General features: G+C 39.5%; 1 protein-coding gene and 3 long non-coding RNA genes across 5 annotated transcripts in view; 2 read left to right on the forward strand and 2 right to left on the reverse strand.

Annotated features, from left to right (window-relative positions):
- Positions 1-20,457, forward strand: part of LOC146476548 (uncharacterized) — a 96,227-nt gene that overhangs the window by 3,966 nt on the left and 71,804 nt on the right. The gene's annotated exons all lie outside the window — the stretch shown is intronic.
- On the forward strand, positions 1,370-4,172 carry LOC146476549 (uncharacterized). Its single transcript, XR_014865597.1, has 2 exons — positions 1,370-2,863; positions 2,981-4,172. It is a non-coding gene; the product is annotated as an uncharacterized LOC146476549 (long non-coding RNA).
- LOC146476550 (carbonic anhydrase 1-like) lies at positions 3,836-19,264 on the reverse strand. 2 transcript variants are annotated; one of them, XM_085114425.1, is made up of 8 exons: positions 19,141-19,264; positions 11,132-11,218; positions 10,289-10,318; positions 8,795-9,111; positions 7,194-7,286; positions 6,378-6,441; positions 5,056-5,216; positions 3,836-4,464 (listed from the first exon to the last, which is right to left on the reverse strand). In XM_085114425.1, exons 1-8 carry the CDS (start codon positions 19,253-19,255, stop codon positions 4,219-4,221), a joined length of 1,113 nt encoding a protein of 370 aa, XP_084970551.1. In that variant the 5' UTR covers positions 19,256-19,264; the 3' UTR covers positions 3,836-4,218. The 2 variants fall into 2 exon arrangements, with proteins under 2 accessions (XP_084970551.1, XP_084970552.1); XM_085114426.1 differs by lacking the exon at positions 19,141-19,264 and adding an exon at positions 14,456-14,512.
- On the reverse strand, positions 14,456-19,134 carry LOC146476551 (uncharacterized). The gene is made up of 2 exons (XR_014865598.1): positions 15,627-19,134; positions 14,456-15,596 (listed from the first exon to the last, which is right to left on the reverse strand). It is a non-coding gene; the product is annotated as an uncharacterized LOC146476551 (long non-coding RNA).

Genomic DNA, 20,457 nt, shown 5'->3' on the forward strand with positions numbered 1-20,457 from the left:
CTGTCACTTACCGGACGTGATGTTCCACGCATTGAAACGCGAATACCAATCACAACAGATAAAATAATACACTTCCTAGAAGTGATGGCGAAAATTCCCAAAATTTTGCATTAACACCGGTGAACTTAAGTGGAAACTCAATTGACGTGTAGCATTGTTCACTAAAATAAATGCAGACTAACGTCTCTGATTTCGGATTGCCAAATACTCGACGACAGTCTTGCAACCATACCCTGTCTACGACGGGTCCGGGACAGACTCGCTTGAAATTATATACCCTGTTCAGGACAGAGGGGCCAAAAACCATACCCTATCCAGCGGCACTTCCCCGTATAGCCCATATAGGGGAGTACCCCCCCCCCTCCGGGCAGACGGTCCGTAGGTGGGCTTGATTGCAGAATATCCTAATGCTTCTTTAGTTCTCCGGTCGTGACTGTGTGACCACAGAACTGAAGGACTGCCAGTTGTGCTAACTTACAAACAAGCGCGCTACACATTTAATGAACCTCCGTTCTGTTAGCCATTAGCCTGTGATTGCTTGACTGCAGGACTGAAGCTGCTGGAGGACCGCCAGTTGTACTAACACTGCGGGACTGAAGGAACGCGACTGTACTAACTTAGATTGAATTATTCATCGACTAGCGGACTGCGGGACTGAAGGAACGCAACTGTACTAACTTAGATTGAATTATTCATCGACTAGCGGACTGCGGGACTGAGAGAGCACGACTGTACTAACTTATTTAATTATTAACTTAGATTAAATTATTCATCGACTAGCGGACTGCGGGACTGAGAGAGCACGACTGTACTAACTTATTTAATTATTAACTTAGATTAAATTATTCATCGACTAGCGGACTGCGGGACTGAGAGAGCACGACTGTACTAACTTATTTAATTATTAACTTAGATTAAATTATTCATCGACTAGCGGACTGCGGGACTGAGAGAGCACGACTGTACTAACTTATTTAATTATTAACTTAGATTAAATTATTCATCGACTAGCGGACTGCGGGACTGAGAGAGCACGACTGTACTAACTTATTTAATTATTAACTTAGATTGAATTATTCATCGACTAGCGGACTGCGGGACTGAGAGAGCACGACTGTACTAACTTATTTAATTATTAACTTAGATTAAATTATTCATCGACTAGCGGACTGCGGGACTGAGAGAGCACGACTGTACTAACTTATTTAATTATTAACTTAGATTAAATTATTCATCGACTAGCGGACTGCGGGACTGAGAGAGCACGACTGTACTAACTTATTTAATTATTAACTTAGATTAAATTATTCATCGACTAGCGGACTGCGGGACTGAGAGAGCACGACTGTACTAACTTATTTAATTATTAACTTAGATTAAATTATTCATCGACTAGCGGACTGCGGGACTGAAGGAACGCAACTGTACTAACTTAGATTAAATTATTCATCGACTAGCGGACTGCGGGACTGAAGGACCGCAACTGTACTAACTTAGATTAAATTATTCATCGACTAGCGGACTGCGGGACTGAAGGAACGCAACTGTACTAACTTAGATTAAATTATTCATCGACTAGCGGACTGCGGGACTGAAGGAACGCAACTGTACTAACTTAGATTGAATTATTCATCGACTAGCGGACTGCGGGACTGAAGGAACGCAACTGTACTAACTTAGATTAAATTATTCATCGACTAGCGGACTGCGGGACTGAAGGACCGCAACTGTACTAACTTAGATTAAATTATTCATCGACTAGCGGACTGCGGGACTGAAGGAACGCAACTGTACTAACTTAGATTAAATTATTCATCGACTAGCGGACTGCGGGACTGAAGGAACGTGACTGTACTAACTTAGATTGAATTATTCATCGACTAGCGGACTGCGGGACTGAAGGAACGCAACTGTACTAACTTAGATTAAATTATTCATCGACTAGCGGACTGCAGTACTGAAGGAACGCAACTGTACTAACTTAGATTAAATTATTCATCGACTAGCGGACTGCGGGACTGAAGGAACGCAACTGTACTAACTTAGATTAAATTATTCATCGACTAGCGGACTGCAGTACTGAAGGAACGCAACTGTACTAACTTAGATTGAATTATTCATCGACTAGCGGACTGCGGGACTGAAGGAACGCAACTGTACTAACTTAGATTAAATTATTCATCGACTAGCGGACTGCGGGACTGAAGGAACGCAACTGTACTAACTTAGATTAAATTATTCATCGACAAGCGGACTGCAGTACTGAAGCTTCTGAAGGACCGCCAGTTGTACTAACATCGACTAGCGAACTGCGGGACTGAAGGACCGCGACTGTACTAACTTAGGCTAAGTTATTCATCGACAAGCGGACTGCAGGACTGAAGCTGTGAAGGACCGCCAGTTGTACTAACATCGACTAGCGAACTGCGGGACTGAAGGACCGCGACTGTACTAACTTAGGCTAAGTTATTCATCGACTAGCGGACTGCGGGACTGAAGGACCGCGAGTTGTACTAAGATTAAGGTATTCATCGACTTCCAGTCTGCGGGACTGAAGGACCACGATTTCTACTAGCTTAGACTAAATTACTCATCGACTGCAGGACTGCGGAGGCAGTAGATTTGTGCCCTTCGAAATGGGCCGGGTATTCTGTAATCTCCCTAGTGCGTATCGTACCACCATGGAGAGTGAAAAAGGAGTCTTTTAAAAGCACTGACGTAGGAAATGCCACAAATATCGCGGGCGCGTCTATCTTGAAATGCAAACAGAATCAAACCATCATTTTCCCTTTTTGGGAGAACAAAATTTTCGTGATACTGACCAAACTAGCTAGTTCAAAAAGGGTTTCATCACTGCGGCTCTGTTACAATTTGCCGACAAGTGCGCGGGAAGTCGAGAGTTGAGTACAAACCGTTTTATACGTAATTTTGCGACAACGTTTTCCTTAAATCGAAGATAATGCACCCACGAAAAGGTTAGACTTCATAAAAAGTTTTACACTGACAATTTTTCTGAAAACATCATTCAGTGAAATCAATTGGCAAGCGACCTTCTTAGCAGCCAGGGCCCAGTTGTTCGAAGCATGGTTAGCGCTAACCCGGGTTAAATACCATGACAACCTATAGGTTTTAATACCTCTTAACCAATGGTTAGCGCTAACCATGCTTCGAGCAACTCAGCCCTGGGCCCAGTTGATCAAAGACTGATTAAGCTAATCTAGGGTAAGTGCGAACTTTGAATCCAGTTTAGTTACTAATCGATAAAGATTTTTCCAAAAGAGAGTTTGCTCTTCACCTTTGACTTTGACTTCAGTCTTAAACTTTAGCTTAAAATTAGCTTTAGAAATATTTTCAACTAACGAGATGGAAACCTCGGTTAACTTTTAACCGTGGATGATTAGCGTTTATTGGCTTTCGAACAACCGGGTCCTGTACAGTAAAATTTGCAAACAATCTGCAAGGAACCGCACAACAAAACTGCTGCAAGTATACGCAGGATCTGTGAAAGATCTAATCAGCCAAAAATGTAAATCGGCTACCACGTGCATTTGGCAGACAACTCGACTCGCGTTGGTTGTTCTACCTTGTGCTGTGCTACACCGTGCTGACGAGAGCCAACCAGCTCGAAACAGCTGTCCACGGTTGCCGCATTCTGTTGATTCTCGGTTTGGTCTCTATCATGTCGCTGTCGTGTTAAGTTTTCTACGCAGTCCGATCAGCCTTGCAGAAATTTCAGTAAAATTTGGGCCGCTCAGAAAAGAAGAAGAGCGCGCTTTCATCACAGATATTGAGCTGACAATAATAAAATAAATAATAATAAAGTAATAAACCTAAGTACTAGGTGCAATTCAAGTTGCTTTATTTACTGTGGTTCTTTTAGCAATGTTAATTCAACAAAACTATCTTATACTACCTCCGAGAGTAATCACCCTAACCTCCCAACGCGTCACGCGCGGAACGTTAAAAGCGCCGTCGCGTGTGTGGTTTTCAGGCAGGCTCTGCTTACTCACGGAAACGCAAATTAAAGCTATTGTTTATCAGAGCTAGTGTACTTATTGCAAACATTGTAAAACTATTACGGTCTCCATTAGCCGATCCTAATGCACGGTTATATCCATCTGAGATCCAAAAATGCAAAAAAGTAAATGAATAATAAAAAACTAAAAAAAACTCTAAAGGAAACTAAGAGATTATAAGCCAATGTTGATTACAATAAGATCAGAACATCTGGAGGAAGAAAAACGCGCCAAACAGCATTGACAGCAAAACAGAGTTGGATAGTTTCGTAGCAATAATTCCGGAATCAGTTATAGGAGGAATTGTAGTTGAAACAGGTGTGGTTGGAGGAGGAGTTGGTTCTTTGAAACTGGCCTTCACGGTGCGGTTGTTTAGGTCCTGCAGAGGGCGGAAGTTGTTCCCAATGGGCGTATTGTAGTCCAGCTTGAGGGCACGTAGGGCGTCCAACTATGAACAAGAAATAAACGGATCTAGTTAATCAATAAATTAAGCTCTTACGTTTATCAATATATGAACACATTCAAGTGAAAGACGTGTTTCTACGATCTGGAAATGACAATGTCTCCTGGGATAGTTTGAAGATTGCACGGAATGGTTTGTAATTTGTTAAACAAAGTTTAGCCACGTTAACGGTGCTGACAACGAAAACGACGACAACAACAACAACAAAAACAACAACGGCAACGCAGCAAAAACAACAAAAAGGCAAGGATGAGAAAAGTAACAACAGCAACAACTTGGCAAGAACAAAGAAACACAATAAAAGTGACAAAGATGAGGACGAAAACAACAACTTCCAACTTCTTAAATGTAATTTTTAAATGAACGATGTCCTAATTATTTGAATATAAATATATAATTCTCAACATTAACAGTATGAAGAACAGCAACAACGACAAAGTAAAAGACAGCAACAAGAATAACAGCTAACACTGGGAACGAATTTAACAAAAAAGACAACAGTAGCGACAACGACCTCTTCAAACTCTCACAGCCACAACAAAAACAACAATGAGGACAGCATCAGTGCATGTTTACCTGAGCCTGTGATATTTCAACGTAATCTTTGAAAACTGTCCAGGTAACAACCTCATTACAGGTAGGAGTGGTCAAGGAACCGTTGTACCGATAAAATTTAGATTTGTCGGTAGGAAGCAGTGAATCAAATTCGAAGGCTTGAATGCCACTCACTTCGGAGCCTGTGAAAAAGAGTGAGTTATTTTATAATTTTCGCGCCCAATAATCACTGGACTTAGGGAAAAGATAGCTTTTCACAACAGGCTTACTTGTACAAGACAAAAACCTAATAAATATGGCAGAAGTGCACTGAGTGTTTTAAGTCGTTAATAATAATAATAATAATAATAATAATAATAATAATAATAATAATAATAATAATAATAACAACAACAACAACAACAACAACAACAATAATAATGATAATAATAATAATAATAATAATAATAATAATAATAATAATAATAATAATAATAATAATGATAATAATGGCTTACTTCAAAATTTGTACATTCCTTACGGCTGGAGGGGGAGGGAGTGGCATAGGGTCTGAATATTCCCTTCCCTCCATCTTAAGAACATTTGCAAGCTAAAATTACCAAAAAATGAGAACGTTCATCCTCAGCCACGAAATAAGGCGTTCTTATAAAAAAGAGCAAACCGTTTAATTACAGTGTTGTAGTTAACGTTGATTCGTGCCTCAAGTGTTCCGTTTTTAAATAACTTGCGGATTTAAAACTGCTTTTAAATTCGCAATCTAATTGAACTAATAAAATGAACTTTCAAACTCTTTCTTGACGCTTGTTGATGCAAGGAGCAGAATTCGTTTGGTCGATTCACATAATTTCCGTCCAAAATGTGTCATAATCCCAAATAATTTTAGCTAATTTATGCTTCTTTAATTATACTTAGCACCCCTTTTTATTGTAAACTGTAGTTTGACTGTCTTTAGAAATATCAGACAACATGCTTCTCCTTTGAACAATAAAGTCAAATAAAAATGCAGCCTCGTTCACGTACAGGGTCCTTTCTCTCATTAAGAGGATCCTGAGGAGGAGGTTGATAAAACTAAATCTTAATCTCTTTGTTCAGTCATACGATAAAGGAGTAATCTTGTGATCGCTCGAGCAGTTAAGGATGAATAGTAGTTGTAGTGTAAATCAGTGCAGGGTCACTTATCAAGTCACTGTTGGCTCCTTGTGAATCATTGCGGTGTAATTCAGCGTCAATCTAGATGACGTCTTACGATTATCATAGTTCTAAGAACATTCCTGTTAATCAAAATCGCAACAAAAAATAAGGAAATATACAAATAAACAATAAAAAAACTGAAAGGCGCTTACTTGCGTTTACTAGTTGGCTGCTGTAATTCAAGAACTTTTCATATTGAGCATTGTATGAACCAACCTAGAAAGAAAGCAAAGAAAGCTTTACAACTACACTTCACCTTACAAGTTCTTATACTCTCGATATATGCATCATTCCCAACAGTGCAGTCGCTCTGAAACGGCTGATACACCAGGCATATACCAGGCGAGGTGAGGTATTTTTATTGCATTTTCCCATTTTATAAAACTTCTAGCTAAATACGTTCATTAAATTTACATAAAAATTTGGGCAATCTTTGCCTTAATATGCTACGGGAATTTTCAACCCAGCGCTCAGTGTCCTGCACCCATGGTCATTTTAAAAACTTCCATAAGGCCCCGCATCAAATTTACCTTTATCATTTCACTGGTTGATTAGACATACTGGACCAGGAATAGATGCTTATTTTACGTAGGGATAATAAAGAAGAATTACCTTCCGTGGCGGGAGACGCTCTGCGCGTCGGGTGACCTCACGCGTGGGAGGCAATTTTCGCGCGCGTTCACGTGTTTCGGTCGCTTAACTGTACGTTTACCCAGTTACTGTGCAGTAGCTTTCATTTGAGTTGTCACACTCTGGGATATCACAAACAGGCTTAAAAGGGTTACATTGTGATATCATGTCAGTCACGCGGGAAAGTGAGACATGTTTTTGAAGTTGTCTTGAGCAAAGTTATCTCGCTAACTAAAAATGATTCAATAGTTTATAATTAAACGTGAAGAAACCGAAACATTACCAACAACTTGGAGATTGTTTATTAGTTAACTGGCGACATTAAAATAAAATAGTACCTTCAAGAAAACACCAAGAACAGCCAAACCATCAGAATGGCCCAGAGCGGTGCTGATGTTTGGGTACTTGGTGTTGAAGCTGACAAAGTGATTCTGGAAATAAAAATCAGATTATAGCTGTAAGTAGCAATGGTTTCATGAACCCATTTCCCTATTTAATTTAAGGCTTCGATAGACAGAGAGCAGTTTAGCTCAACCACATACTTAACTATTGCGTTGTAAAACCGAGTCAGAAGTTCAGTAAACATCAAGGTGGCATTTACAGAAAATAACAATAAATATAATAAAATTAACAATTATTCCACGAACGCGCGTTGGTTATGAGATGATAGATAGCGAACGAGGCGCGTAGTGCCGTGTTAGCTATGATCATCTCATATCCAACAAGCGTGAGTGGAATAATTGTTTTATTAAAAACAATCAAGAAATATTGCTAGATTTTGCTGATTTCGCTTTGCAAGAACACTTAGAAGACAATTTAATGGTCTCTGTTTCTCGGGCATGGTATAATGCCTCATATACAATGGCCGCTAAGCCAATCAAATCGCTCAAATTGCATTCCAGAAGGATGGGACAGGTCAATTTACGTATTTTTTGAAGACCCAGCCTGTTTTCCTTTCAATTCACTATCTTTGGCACTTCTGAAATCCATATTCCTTGGCGACTTCCCTTTGTGGTTTAATTTTGAAATTACACTGAAAGTAGGCTGAGATTGGTATCTACTTTGCTTAGCGGCGAGATTGAGTGAGTTTGTGCGAGATAACGCGCGTAACATCAAGTTGCGAGTAAGGGCGAGTTAAGGCGAGCTAAGGTCCCAAAGTAGGCCTATTATACAACGATCAAGTTTGTAATAATATAGTCTTATTCTAGTCATTTGCAGCCCATGACTGAATTCCTTACCGATTACAATTCAAGGATTAAATGAAATTCAATTAAATGAAAGGAAAATACTACGGTGGCTGTCTACTAAGAGGAACCCATCAGTGACGCTGCTACTAAATAGCAGTTTCCTGTGGCCGCGTTTAAAACGCGTTTAAATTCTGAGAAGTAAAGTTAGCCTTCTTCCAAAAATTCTGGTACTAAAGTTACTGACCCCTTTCATTCTTTCTCTTCTCTCTCTCCCCAGTTATAAACTATCGGAAAATGAGTTTTCCCGCCAAAAGTATTGTCACATAAAAGTAGCCGAAAGGGGACGGCCCCTGCAATAAACTCATCAAATTTACTTTAAAATCATGCAAGCCCAGATTTTTTTTAATAACAACTTCTAACTTTGGGGCTGAGGTGGCCGTTCTTATGTTTCTTTTTGAGATATTCTTATTTTCCCGTTATAGTATTTCAATAAATCTATGCGGACGTGACCAAGACACCTATCATTTGGGTTTATCGGCATTAATATAGACTGGTTTTACAATAATTATTTTATCCGTATTTATAATGTTCACTTTAAAAACATCTGGTCAAAATAAAAACAAAATGTTCTAAACTGACTCTCAGCCTAAGTAATGTTCTTACTATGTTTTTAAATTTTAGTTAATCTCAGCCTCGCAACGTGGTTATAAAAAAGGTTCTTACAATTATATAAAAAAAGAGTTTATACAGACCTCGGCAGGATAGAATTTCCCATCAACAGAATGCTCTGATCCTTGGTAGTTCGTCGATCCCCAGTGAACATGATACTGAACCGTGGTGTAAGTGCCTGGCAGACCGCCTCCACTCACATTGTATGTATTGGAGGGGAATGAAACTTTCAGGGTTTTGCCAGTGTTGGTAGCTTTGAAGGTGACCGCGGATGGTTTGCTATTGTAGTTGACGAGGTTGAGTGTGCCCAGAGTTGAGTCATACTGTGCCATGTTGGTTTTAATGTCTATCGGCGTTTGACTGGTCCCGGTTGTGCATACGCCAGGCCAATTAGCGGGCCCTGGGTCAGAGTTAGAAAGGTGTTGAAAATCAACATAGTTTTAGATGATTATATTTAAGTTGCTTGTTGCTATGTGTTGATTACCGTATTTATTCGATTAACCGCCCTGGGGCCCGTTTCTCGAAAAACCCGGTTCCTAGGCCCGATAAGTGTATTTTTAAATGTTTTTTCGCCGATTACGCAGTGATTACAGACATGGTTCTTGGCCAGTGTTTTCATTGAATTATAAGATTTTAAAATTTTGTATTGAAAGCTAACAAAAATTGACCTCTTTAAGTAACATTTATCACCAAAGACACTTACCGAGACATTCAAGAAACGGGCCCCTGGGCGCTTATTTAATTTTGGGCATATGAGAGTGGGCGCTAATTATTTTCCCAACATTTTCAGCAAGCGAGGGCATTTTTAGAGAATTACAAAACAAGGGATAACTAGTTTATTTCGCTTCAACAAGACAAAACAAAGTGCAAAAGTTGACATGAACAAGCCATAAGTAATACAAAAGTTCATTGACTGCCGTATCTAAAACCAATTTTGAAACACAGCTGATCTGACGTTCCTCTTTCCTCACGAGAGGTAGTAGAGGAATGATTTTTGTTGGGAGAGGGTGGGGTGGGCGCTTACTAGAGGTGTTTAGGCCTTCAGGTTGGGCGCTTATTTGAGGGTGGGCGCTAGCGCTTTTTAACTTTTTGGGCTTTCAGGGTGGGCGCTTATTCGAAGGTGGGCAGTTAATCGAATAAATACGGTATTACACATAAACAGGCCATATAGTAGTAACGTGTATTTATGGAACTGGCTTATAAAGGCCGTGGGACATTTCCAAATTGTGACGGTCGGGGATGCTTGTTCAGAGCAACTCGAGCAGGTGAAAACTCTGTTGGGATATTCAGATGAAAACCCCATGGAAACTAAAGCGACAGGGGGGAACAAATAGCAAGCTCCTGCGGGTACCCAAACATGGCCCCAAGGGAAATTTCCACTCAAATTCAAGACTTCCAGAGGGAACAAGCTAACGAGCTAACTTTTAGAAAAGGCGTAACAGAGCATTCCAAAAACATGTTTTAAACCCAATCACAGCTCACGTAGCAGCGAGTCTTAATACTCACACCAAAAGACAATAGGGCTTCCCATTAAGGGAAGTATTTAGTAAAAGAGTATAAGATTAAAGAAGACATACCATCTCCTGCACTGTTATCGTAGCTCCAGCCTGAAAGTGCACAAATATGAACTTTAGTAACAATGGTTAATAAAAAAGATTATTAAAATATGGATCATTGTATAATGCAATTCCAGGGATTTGATTGGCTTAGCGGCCATGGTATATGAGCTATTATACCATGCCCGAGAATAGGGATCATTAAAATGGTCTTCTGGTTGTTCTTGCTAAGCGAAACCAGCCATAACTTACAATATTTCTTGATTGTTTTTAATAAAACAATTATTCCACTCGCGTTTGTTGGATATGAGATGATTATAGCCAACTCGGCGCTTCGCGCCTCGTTGGCTATCTATCATCTCATATCCAACGCGCGCTCGTGGAATAATTGTTAAATATCTTCAAGCTGTTATTAAAGAGATCCAGTTTCATTTACTTCCCATAAGTTATTAACTTTTTGTGCAGTAGAAGACAAAGCCAAGCTAAACCGCACCTAAACGCTTTGGTGAATATGCTTGTCTCTGAATCAGTGACTCTGATGTGGATGCTCACAGCTTAAAACCAGCTTCTAGTAGCAGAAATGCATGCTAATGAGATGCATGAACTGTTTGATAGACATAATTGTTCTTACTGAAACACAAATAATTTTGTCAAACATGAAGCCGTATACAAATGACAAAAAGGTTTGTTTGATTTGAAGTACCTATTAGCGCACCTCAATAAGTACAGTGGCGTTAACATAAAGTGATCTATTTATTTCTTATTTTTTTATTCAGACAATAGACTCTTGCGTTTAACTTTGCTCAGGGAATATCGTATCCTAATGGCGTCGTGAATCAAGTTAGGACACAGACCAACACTTACCAGCCACAAAGGTGAGGGAAACTCCAACAAGGTATGCTAATACCACCAACAAAAACTTAGCCATGTTTAACAAGCCTTGATTTTTTTTCTGTAAGAAATAAAGAAAAAGGAACATGAAATTCCGGAGAGGGTTGGAAGGGAAAACTCAAGTTCAGAGAACTAAAGAAGTAAACTAGGATTTGGCCAAAGCCTTAGGCGAATATGGAGCGCGAATGCCGTCTACCGGGTAATTTTTTTAAGTAAACGTTTTGATAACATTACCTTCAGCAGCATACAGGAGGGCCTCAAACATTAAAAGTGAGCTTTTTGGAACACAGTTGGAAAGCTTACCTTAAAGCAATCTTAGTACAATAACGTTCTCCAGATTATCTCATCAATCTTTTTGAAAAAAAGCGACAGTGGTTATGCGCTACGAGAGAGTGAAAGTAGACTTCTCCTCCCCAAATAAAACACTGAATTTGTTAAAAGCAGTAGTTTTTCTTTTATTGGGACAAATTTGTGGAACACCATCCCATATTAGAACAGTTCCCACTTTCTCCGCTTTTAAAACTGACAAATAAATAACCTCGCTGTCATTTGAGTTTTGCATATATATTGTCTATCAGTCTTTTTTAACCATTGAATAACTCGTATTACCTTTCACACGGCTTTTCTGTAAAGCAGTAGTTTTTCTTTTACTGACGTAAATTCCGTGGGTCATTCATTCATTCATTCATTCATTCATTCATTCATTCATTCATTCATTCATTCATTCATTCATTCATTCATTCATTCATTCATTCATTCATTCATTCATTCATTCATTCATTCATTCATTCATTCTTCTTGCAAAAAGCTTAGATGTTGATTTTTTTTTTTCACATTTGTAAGATCATGCCAGGTTACCGGAAAGTGCTGCTTACTTGGGCTGCTTTCATTTGAATGATAACAAAGTAACAACTTTAAAGAAAAGTACGATACTGCTCAGTAGTCTTTCATCTGAACGCCCTTACTTTAGGAATTCAGCCGCAAACTCAATAGCTCAAGTAAACCAAGATATCCTTTCGTTAAAACGTAACGCCTAACACACGTTCCGTTAGATACCGTTTCACGTGCTATTGAAGCTGTTTTCTAAACGAAAATTTTAACTTTTCTGTGGCCTGGCCTTAAACACCAAACAGAGATGCTGTGACGATACAGATGATCAGGGGCACCCAACGGATCGTTTCGGTAAATTATCTGTTCTGAAGGCCCCTTAATCCCTTACAATTTCCTAATGGGAAGTTTTACCTCGAACTTTCGTAATATGGGAAATTTAAGGCCTAGTGTTTTCGGATTGATAAAAATGTCGTTTCGGGTACCGGAAAAAGGTCAGCTAAGATTTTCGGAAAGGAATTAAGACCTAAGGTTTTCGGGAAATTGACAAAGATGCCCTAGTAATTTCGAAAATACTCAGGTTGCCCTAGAATGACCGAACAGATAAAAATATTATAGCGCGGCCTAGAATGAACCTACAGAGCTTTAAAGGCACTCGAGATAGCCTAAAATAGCGTTTCAAAGGATCTCTGCCACCCGCTGGGAAAAGTATTTGGAATTTTCTAAAAACCTAACACCTTGTTGTAATAACAGTATGACGAACATGAGGGCCAAATTTCGTTTAAATGTGATATATCTAGGCTCTGTATTAATTTGTTTAAATGAAAGGAATAGTTTTGACGGATTATTGAGTGCCATAAATTGTCTCGAAAGCCATTATCACGTTTCCAACCCCGTGGAGGGGGGGAGGGGGGTACTACCGAAATTTTTCGATAGGGGTGTGCCGCGAAGGTTCTCGAACCCTGGTAAAGGAAGAGAAAACGGATACCCTTTTTATGGACCGAACCCAACAAATGACACACTATTCAAGGGACCCAAACAGCGGCTAATGTGCACGGATAAACACAAATCGCTATGAAAATCGCTTTTCTAATACTTCAGCGGACACTTCAGTTTTAAAAAGCCATTTCTTTTTCGTGAAACGTGGCGCTTACAAGCTTCAATTTAACAGATGCAATTTAGGTACCCTATCTAAGGACTAATCCAGGAACGCGTTGCTAAATGAGGAAAAAATGATACCCTATTTAAGGACTGAGAACCTCAAAAACCATACCCTATCTCGCGGCACGTACCTATATAGCCCATATATGGTAGTACCCCCCCCCCTCCGGATTCCAACCAAAAGTATTGCATAATAAATACTACTTAATACATCAATAAAACCGATCGGCCCGCCCATGTATTCATCAATGATTTTCTAATGAAATAAACATGTATTCTTATGACAAAGACACCGCATTGACACAGTTACGGTTTGTTTTAATTTAGATGCATAAATGAATGTGAAATATCTTAAACAGCATATATGCGCATTCACAGTTACTTACGTAACAACGAAAGTATGAAAAAAATTTCAGGCTTGAAATGTTTTCAAGCTTCCTAACGAAGCTGGGATGGTCTCACGGCATGTGCTAGAGGTTTATGCATAATTAATGAATGGATCTTTTCGGATATCTTGCTAACTGCAAACATATACGTACGTTCTTGAAAAATTGAAGTGCTGATATAGATACGGCTGCACGGTTGATGACCTTAATACTGCTTACCATGTCGCTGATGGTTGCTGCATGCGAACGCGGGACGTCGCGCGAGACTCGCGTGTTTGGTTTTGGTCTATAATCTTTAATCGCGCGAAACGACAAATAAGAACTCGCTGGCCATAGAGCTGGGTAAGGAATACTACATGGCGTTGATTGAATATGAAAGAGATGCAATCTTCTAGCTGCTTGTATGTTACGTAACTAAACACCGTCTGTTCGGCCCATTGGATGGCGAGGAGCTCTTTGGCTAGTATCTTATTTTCAGTCGTTATGTGAGTATTGCCAAAGACTGTAAAAGTCTATAAATTTCAATTTGCTTTTGTGAATAGTTGCGCTTTTGTGATCATTAGTCATGGACGCGTTTGCTCAAAGGGTGTTGTATCCCTCCAGACAAGTAAAATTTGTTCCAGCTACGGATGATGCTGTCTACCGGCAGAGATCGCTTTCAGTGAGTAATCTAGAACATGACTCTTCACTGAGAATGCATAAAATTATAGCATTGTTTAAAGTTAAGAGCTCAGTCAGGAAGCTAACGACCAAGAGACTGATTACACTGTAGCCCAGCGCCCGCAAACAGCAACAAATTGAAGTAAAAATACAAACTATGATACTTTTACAAGAAAGGTTTTAGATAAAATGCGGCAAAACTCTTCTTCTTCCTTGAAAACAAAGACATAAAGAATATGTAGAAAGTAAATAAAGGAATTACCTTGAGACGCAGATTCTAAAGCGAAGCGACTTGGCGAAGAGTCAACCAACAGTGGCAAATTATCTTGGAGCACACACGACCTAAATGCATGGTCAGTTATTGGCTAACGAACTACAAAAAAAGGTCACCCACCTTTTGCCCCCCGGGGGGGTTACTCCCTTCTGAGACCTTAAGGGGAAGTGCGGCCCGATAGGGTATGGTTTTCAGGGTGTTTGTTTTGAACGGGGTATCTGTTTCATCACTTTCTGTCTTAAACAGGGTATCGTTACATGACCTAATGGCTTAAACAGAACAAGCTTAGATGTCTGTTTATTGGTATTTTGAAGAACAAAGCATATTTCAATGAAGTAAAAGTGATCTGCAAAGGACCTTCAATGGAAGAAACTAGTGTATTCTTATTTCATTCTAGTCTTAAACAGGGTATGATTTTGGATTAAATGTCTTAGATAGGATCTGAAAATTTTGAATTCTGTCTTAAACGGGATAGGGAAATCAGAGAATTGTGTCTTAAACAGGGTCAGGGTTTGAACACCCGGACCGCACCTCCCTACCCTGGCATCTGTTGAGTACCCTCCCCTCCCCCCCGGCTTTGCCACTTATTTGTTGCGGAAAATTAGTTTCCATGCCGACTGAATGTCGTGATTCTATTTGCAGCCAAAACAATGAACAAATTTACCGACATGATTTTCTATACCAATAATACAATTTGAATTTATGTCTCTTGCTGTGATGACAATGGGCCTCGAAGTGTAACCAATTAAAATGCTAGAAATTTCTCAGCACGTTCGTAAAGTTCTGTTCCTGTTATTTTATTCACTTTGATCAAATGAAGTTTCTCAATGTTTTCCCTGCAGTTTTGAACTCTCGAAAGTGTTAAATGCGACAAATTTTTCGTATTAAAGCTGCTGCCCTTTCCAGTACGCTATCACCCATAATCAGAGCTTATATAATTGTAAATTTAGCAACTCTATTCATAACCAGGCAGCGTAAAGTTCCTAGCGAAATTAACCTAGGCAGCTTCTAGACTTCGTTTGTTTGCTTTGGTTTGATTTGAAGTTCTTTCTTGCATTATTTAAGTTTCGTAGATTTTTTTTTTGATACTTCTTCGAGCGGCGAACAAGTTCACTTTGAAATTGCGAATCTTCTGAAAAAAACTGTCCCGAGCTAAAACATTCCTATCAATTCCAGTGCACAACATACTTCAGTTTATGACTGCAATTAACTGTCCTTGACCTCATCAACAATTAAGAGCTTTTTAAATGGCTTGCAAAACTCGCAAAGTCATGCCTAAGCTTAGCACCGAGTATATCTATTTTCATAAAGTGACCAAGACTTGCTTCTTCATGCTTTTCTAATGAAATAGTTTTAAACAAAGATGTCCCTTTGTTTTGAGAAGAAAAGGTTCAATAGGGCGGTTGCATTTTTTAATTACATGACATTAGCGTAGTTCGTAAATAAACAGTTTGATGCAATAGCATATATAGAAATATAACACATATTCATCCCTTTTCCAGAAAGCAAGGGTGTCTAAAATATGGGAGACACGCGGTTGTAGAACACGCAAGAACAAGATCAATCTGCGCGCGAGTGCTCGCTTCATCGGTCGCCTGAAAGAGGGAAAGCGATTATTAAAGATCCTTTGTGTTAGCCATCTGATTTTTCATGTCTATCACTGGGAAACCACTGGGATCTTATTTGTGTGGGAGATTGCAAAAGGAATTGCTCAGCCGAGACCTCAATCACGCGAGCGTCCGACAAGTACACGTGATAGGGTAGTTAGAACGGAAAGAAAAACCGTTTTCATTATTTCCTGTTACGAGTGGCCCATCACTTCACAATAGACAAGTGCTAAGGAATGATTTCGACTGATGCGAAGATAAGAAGTTGGCATGCGTTCTTATCAATTTAGAAATTCATAGTCATTGTAAATTGTGCGGTTAACGACATGAAGTACAGCTAAGAACCGTTCTCGTTTCCATGTGATCGCACTTGCGATAATTAATACGTGCCTTAACATGTAGCTACAATCTTGCACCATTCATTGGAAAATTAATTCCGCCCCTTCTTCCTTTTCATTGATGGGAACATGGCGTTGTTTTGTTTGCACATGAATTTAGCATTGTTTGGGGTGGGAGGGAAAAGGGAGTTGGTAGTTTCTCTTTTTATTTTCTAATCATAACGGGAGTTCATTGGGTGTCAACTGGCCTCCGGCGGTTTATGAATGTTTGGTTAATCAACAGAGTTGATAAACAAACGTTCGTTTCTACTCCCTACCGACGCAGCACCGCAGCTTCTTTAGACACTAACCTCTTCTCCACAGTTTACACTTGACCATGGATAAATTAAACGGCCGGATCATCGCATTTAAATTGCAGAATAAGGAGATCAATAAAACCCATTTATTTTTCTAACTTTTTTGCTGAAATCCCTTAAGGCTAGCAGACAAACTCTGACAAACTACAAAATGCTAGAAATGAAAGGAATCTCTTTCACGGCGAAGAACAATTTAATTAAGCGAGAAAACAAATGACAACATTTCATTATTTTGCAAGGGATCGAGGAACAAGGAATATTGAAAGGGTGGATAACGGATGCTCCTTGCTAAAGGACTAAACTTAAGTACGCGTGACGTCTATCATTGTAAAGGCCAATATTTGCTACTTATTCAATGGCCACTTGAGGGCGAGGGCCGAATTGCTTGACAATGCTTTCCGCGTCTACAGCCGCGTAATTCAGTCGAACTCCTCAGTCAGGCCTTCCCGGATAAAGTCTCTTAGAGTCCAGAAGATAGACCTAGACTCTTCTAAAGGCAAAAACGGACCCTTTTGATGCCAGAAAAAGGAATGTTTTTTAATAAAAAGTATATATGGGTTTTGATTATTCATGAAGTAGATATTATCTCAAAATCCTAAATTACGTCCAGCACGCGTCAGGGCTGATTAATCATTTAATGATTGTTGATATTAATCAAACGTTTGATTTGATCAATGATCATTTGAGTAAAATCAAACCTTTGTTTGTTTGGCAAAAAATATTGATGGTTACCTTAATACCTTAAACTGCGTTGACAAACAAACTTATAATCTCTCAATACAACATGCAGGGTATTTTTGGGCAGTGAAATGACCGGAATTGCCTCGCAGAGAATAACAGCCTCTTTGTCAAACACTTCGACCGTGACTTGGTTTTGGCGGGCGGCCTCCTTTTCGCACTTAGGGAATTTCGAATATGTCGAGACAATATTCAAATTTTCAACTGTAAATATTAACAGTAAAAAGCACCACATGAAAGCATTGCCGTTACTAGCCTTCATTTAAATGGTCACACTTTGGGATTTCATCCAAGGGCTAAATAATTAAAACAACCTTGCTGATTCGAGTATGTAAAAGTTTCAAAGTACAAGTCAAAATTCATCGTCGATTCTACGAGGGCTCATTGTCAAAGTTTTAAAACCATGGAGGCAATTCATGAAACAAGACTGCCCCGTAGTGATACACTCACCCGTAAGCAAAACAAACAATTTACCAGTCTCTTACGTAACAAAACGAGGAGGAAAGTTGATCGTTTTACACATAATTAAGATAAAATTACAACTGGTTTAACTCATGAGCAAACTAGCCGGCAACGAATAAACCAAATACTAGGCATTGATTAATTGATTCACTTTCTACCGCTTAAAAATTGCACGTCAAAAGCCGGTTACTATAATAAAAATAGCAAACGGTGATTTCAAAGAAGGAACTTGCAGAGGCAGAGCGCTCTGGATGACTGGCAAGAATGCAGTTCTTCAACAGAATTTGACCTGTTTCTTCCATACTGCTATCTTATGTTATCTTCGTTGCAAGAAGCCGCCGAAGCGGAGTGAAAGCGCCTGGTCGCCACGAATGCCGGATTTGTCAGTTCAACTAACCAAATCCGTTAGGCGTCAAGTCGATCCAAGTTTTTAGATTTTGACACAAATAATCTTGTGCTGTTTCTTGTAAGACACGCTGCCGAAAAGTCACTGCACCTTGAGGCATTTCTTTTCAAGCTGTTACTAAACGACTCAGTTCTATTTTACTCGGGCTTGAAGGATTTGATCATGACCGTTAAGCCATGGTCAAACGGTGATGATTGTTGGAACGCGCACTCTCGTTTGACCACCAACTACTGATCACGCGCAATCATCGACAATCACACCGTTTGAGCGTGTTCAAATTCTTCATGATTGTTGCTCATGAAGAATTTGAACACGCTCAAACTGTGTGATTGTCGATGATTGCGCGTGAGCAGTAGTTGGTGGTCAAACGAGAGTGCGCGTTCCAACAATCATCGAGAATCCTTACCGTTTGACTAGGGCTTTACGACTTCAAGGTTCTTCAATGTTTTGTGGACATCAAGAAACAAACATAAAATTATAACAATCCAGTACTTATACACTTGATTCCACTTAGTTCCTCTTAATCAACTAAGCTTACAAACATGCACATGTTCAAACATGTCTATTTGAAACATGACTCGACGGTATAGAAAAAACAAGAAAACTACAAATCGACAATAATGCGTTGAAGCTCCGCTAACAGATCAAATAAAACGTGAAATAATGAAGTTAAACGTAATAGGCTGTTTTACTTTCGACTATAAAAGGCTGAAAAGGTCGATCACTGCTTCTGTCCATGGAATGATATAAACTCGAAAGTACTTACCTCTAAAACGAGGTTCACTCACGGAAGGAAGTACCTTCCCGACACCATCCGCGCAGCTAGAACCTTTTACCGGTGACTGCTTTGCGTACCTCGCTGTGTTCAAATGAGATTTCATTCGACTTTGCACTCCATATATACTAACTTATGAACACTGGACTGGATAGATCATTGGATAATGTAGGTAATTCCAGAATTCTGATTGGCTTAGCGGCCATGGTCCATGAGCCATTATATCATGCCCCACAAATATTAAAATTTTGCGAGAGCCTTCGAAAGCCGATTAACGTTGATCCACGATTAAAAGTTAACCGAGGTTTTCTGCTCGATCGTTAAAATTGTCAGTTTTTTTAAACTCTAATGTTAAGTTAGTGGTAAAGAAAAGTCAACGCCAAAACCGAGGGACAAAATATGCATGTTTGAAAAATCTTTATTGTTGTGTAATTAAACTCGAAACAAAGTTGTTGTTAATCCGGCCAGGATTAGCTTAATCAAGCTTTGAACAACTGGGCCCTGTTGTTTGCTAATGTAGCAAAGAAACACTGCCAGGGCCGTCCCAATCAGCGGTTCAATGGATCTGCGTCGTCATCCTTACGTGTTGTTTGTTTTTTCAATCGTGGCAAGTCCTCCGGATTGCAATCTTACGTCCCGATATCGACTTCCGGAGGGGGGAATATTCTGTATTCATTTTTTATCTTCTGCGCTTTTCTTTTCTTATTTTTTGAGATGAGAGGTAATATTTTACCGCATTTACCGTACTGAAAGCAACAAATAGGGAGCTTAATCAACGACGACGGTGACGGCAGCGCCGTAAAACAATATGTCTAATCATGATGAGAAAAAACAATCGCTCTGCAAATGCGTTTTAAATTTCGGTACATCTCTTTGCCATCCTCTGCAAAATAACAACGTTAAATGACCAAATTCAAGGATTTGCGAAGAACGTTAACACACGACGGTGAATTTTTCATTTTCGCCACTCCTACCAATTTGGTTCCTGGGTAGTTCGCTGTTTCTGTAGAAGTTGAAATAATCGCGAAGTAGCACAAATGAAATAAAGTTATATTTTCAGGTGAGGTTTTCGTTGTCGTTGCCTTCCTCGTTGCTTAAGCCCCCTATTAATCGTCATGCAGCGTCCGCGTCCTTCATTCCGGTATTTAAAAATCCATGTGAAGTCCGCACTTCAGTAATTGAAGGAGAGAAGCAGTGAGAGTACCCCATATTTGCTGAAAGTTTACAGCCCATTGAGCGACCAATGGAACCACCAAACGAGTGACATTTTCGTTCATTACGATGACTCGTTTATCGCGCACGCGCAAT

The sequence above is a fragment of the Pavona decussata genome, unplaced genomic scaffold (genome assembly GCF_977016875.1).
Source record: "Pavona decussata unplaced genomic scaffold, jaPavDecu1.1 SCAFFOLD_76, whole genome shotgun sequence".
NCBI classification, from domain to species: Eukaryota; Metazoa; Cnidaria; class Anthozoa; order Scleractinia; family Agariciidae; genus Pavona; species Pavona decussata.

Bases quoted from the DNA above. Each gene is read 5' to 3' on its own strand.
- LOC146476550 (XM_085114425.1), bottom strand. From the start codon at position 19,255: ATGAAATCTCATTTGAACACAGCGAGGTACGCAAAGCAGTCACCGGTA. The intron at 11,219-19,140 runs GTAAGTACTTTC...ATTTCTTACAGA, and splicing joins GAGTGAACCTCGTTTTAGAG to AAAAAAATCAAGGCTTGTTA. The intron at 4,465-5,055 runs GTAAACATGCAC...TCTTGTTCATAG, and splicing joins TTGAAATATCACAGGCTCAG to TTGGACGCCCTACGTGCCCT.